The sequence below is a fragment of the Stegastes partitus genome, unplaced genomic scaffold, assembly GCF_000690725.1.
Source record: "Stegastes partitus isolate 25-593 unplaced genomic scaffold, Stegastes_partitus-1.0.2 Scaffold474, whole genome shotgun sequence".
In the NCBI taxonomy this organism is placed as follows: domain Eukaryota; kingdom Metazoa; phylum Chordata; class Actinopteri; family Pomacentridae; genus Stegastes; species Stegastes partitus.
In genome coordinates this window covers 196,811-198,202 of record NW_007578205.1, presented here as the reverse complement: position 1 = coordinate 198,202, position 1,392 = coordinate 196,811, and the positions used below count along the sequence as shown (strand labels likewise).

Sequence of the window (1,392 nt, the reverse complement as noted above, 5' to 3'; positions counted from 1 at the left end):
AGAAAACTGATGGAAAACAGACACAAACAGCAACTTAAAAAGGCAAAAAAAACAACGACAGAACCCAAAGTGAACAGCGACTGAACTATCTCAAACTAATTCTCCCCAAATTATGTGAAACTGTATTTGCTCAGTGTGTTTAATATCAGTGTCAGTGTGCGCATTAGATACAACTGAAATATAATAATAATATGAAATAATAAAAGCTAAGAGGCAGACTGGACAATATCCGTCTATCTTTCAGAAGGTGGACTGAAGAGCTGTCGGGTCAGATGAGGTAGAAGTGAGGAGAAGCTTCGGTGCCTGTAAACCTGACCGGACTTTAATGTCCCGAGAACCACGTTTCTGAAGTATTACAGAAAAGGCAAAGTGGCAGTGAATAATTTGAGCCCTTTTTAAAATCCAGATTTACACAGGGCCTTAAAATGAGCGAGTAAAGTGGCCGGTGGAAATGCATTCGCTGAATAAATCATGACGCAGCTCACAGCCGCTGCATGACTTATCAGTTGTTCTCATAACACAGTCTGCAAACAGCATCAAACGTGGCCCAAGTTGCCTGGAAACTAAAAAAGAAGCAGCGACTGAAGAAGGCTATTTTTCATCTTGTGCAACAGCTTCTTCTTTTTAACAGCTGTTATTTATTATACAACAATGGTGCCTCACGGCCGCCGAACGCAACTAATTTGTTTGCTTCATCAACATAAGACTCCTAAAAACTTTAAATGTGACATTTATTCCCCCTGCATCCGTCCTGAGAGCTCAGCCGCTGCGTGGTGACACAAATCTCCTCAAATACATGTTGATGATTAGTGAAGCTATCAGGAGGGCTGCGATGTCCATCACGCTGAAAGGATCAAGTATGAAAATGGGTCAAAGAATGCTTTTGTGAACGCTCTCAAACTGTCATGACTAAGACTCTTTTAATCAGTTTTTTTTTAAATACAATCCACTGAAATAACGTCCAGGATATCCACAACTACCATGTTGTTTGTCATTTATGCCTCACTGATCTCTTTTTTTTCCCTCCACCCACATTCATCCCCCTCTCCCTCCTTCCTGTCCATTTTCCACTTCCTATTTCCCTCCCGCTGCTCTCCATCCAGATCTCGGTAAATATCTTCCGCACCCTCCCGCCCAGCGAGAATCCAGAGTTTGACCCAGAGGAAGATGAGCCGACACTGGAAGCCTCCTGGCCGCATCTGCAGGTATTTACAGACACAGATTCATGGTATAGTTGTTTGGTCTTTTCCACCAACTGTTGTCAAACTCCAGCACAGTATAGTGTCAGCTGGTGCCATGAAAAGTACTTTATATACTGCATTTGGGAGAGTGGGTGATAATGAACACAGCTCCCACCAGAAATTACTTTTATTACACTTTTTTTTTTTTTTT

At 42.0% G+C, this 1,392-nt stretch overlaps 1 protein-coding gene across 1 annotated transcript in view; it reads left to right on the top strand.

Annotated features, from left to right (window-relative positions):
- The window catches only part of ppp2r5b (protein phosphatase 2, regulatory subunit B', beta), a 50,016-nt gene that overhangs the window by 25,648 nt on the left and 22,976 nt on the right, over positions 1-1,392 (top strand). The window contains exon 3 of the mRNA XM_008286858.1: positions 1,104-1,205. Within this exon, the coding sequence (XP_008285080.1) occupies positions 1,104-1,205 (102 nt within the window). The remainder of the gene's footprint in view (positions 1-1,103; positions 1,206-1,392) is intronic.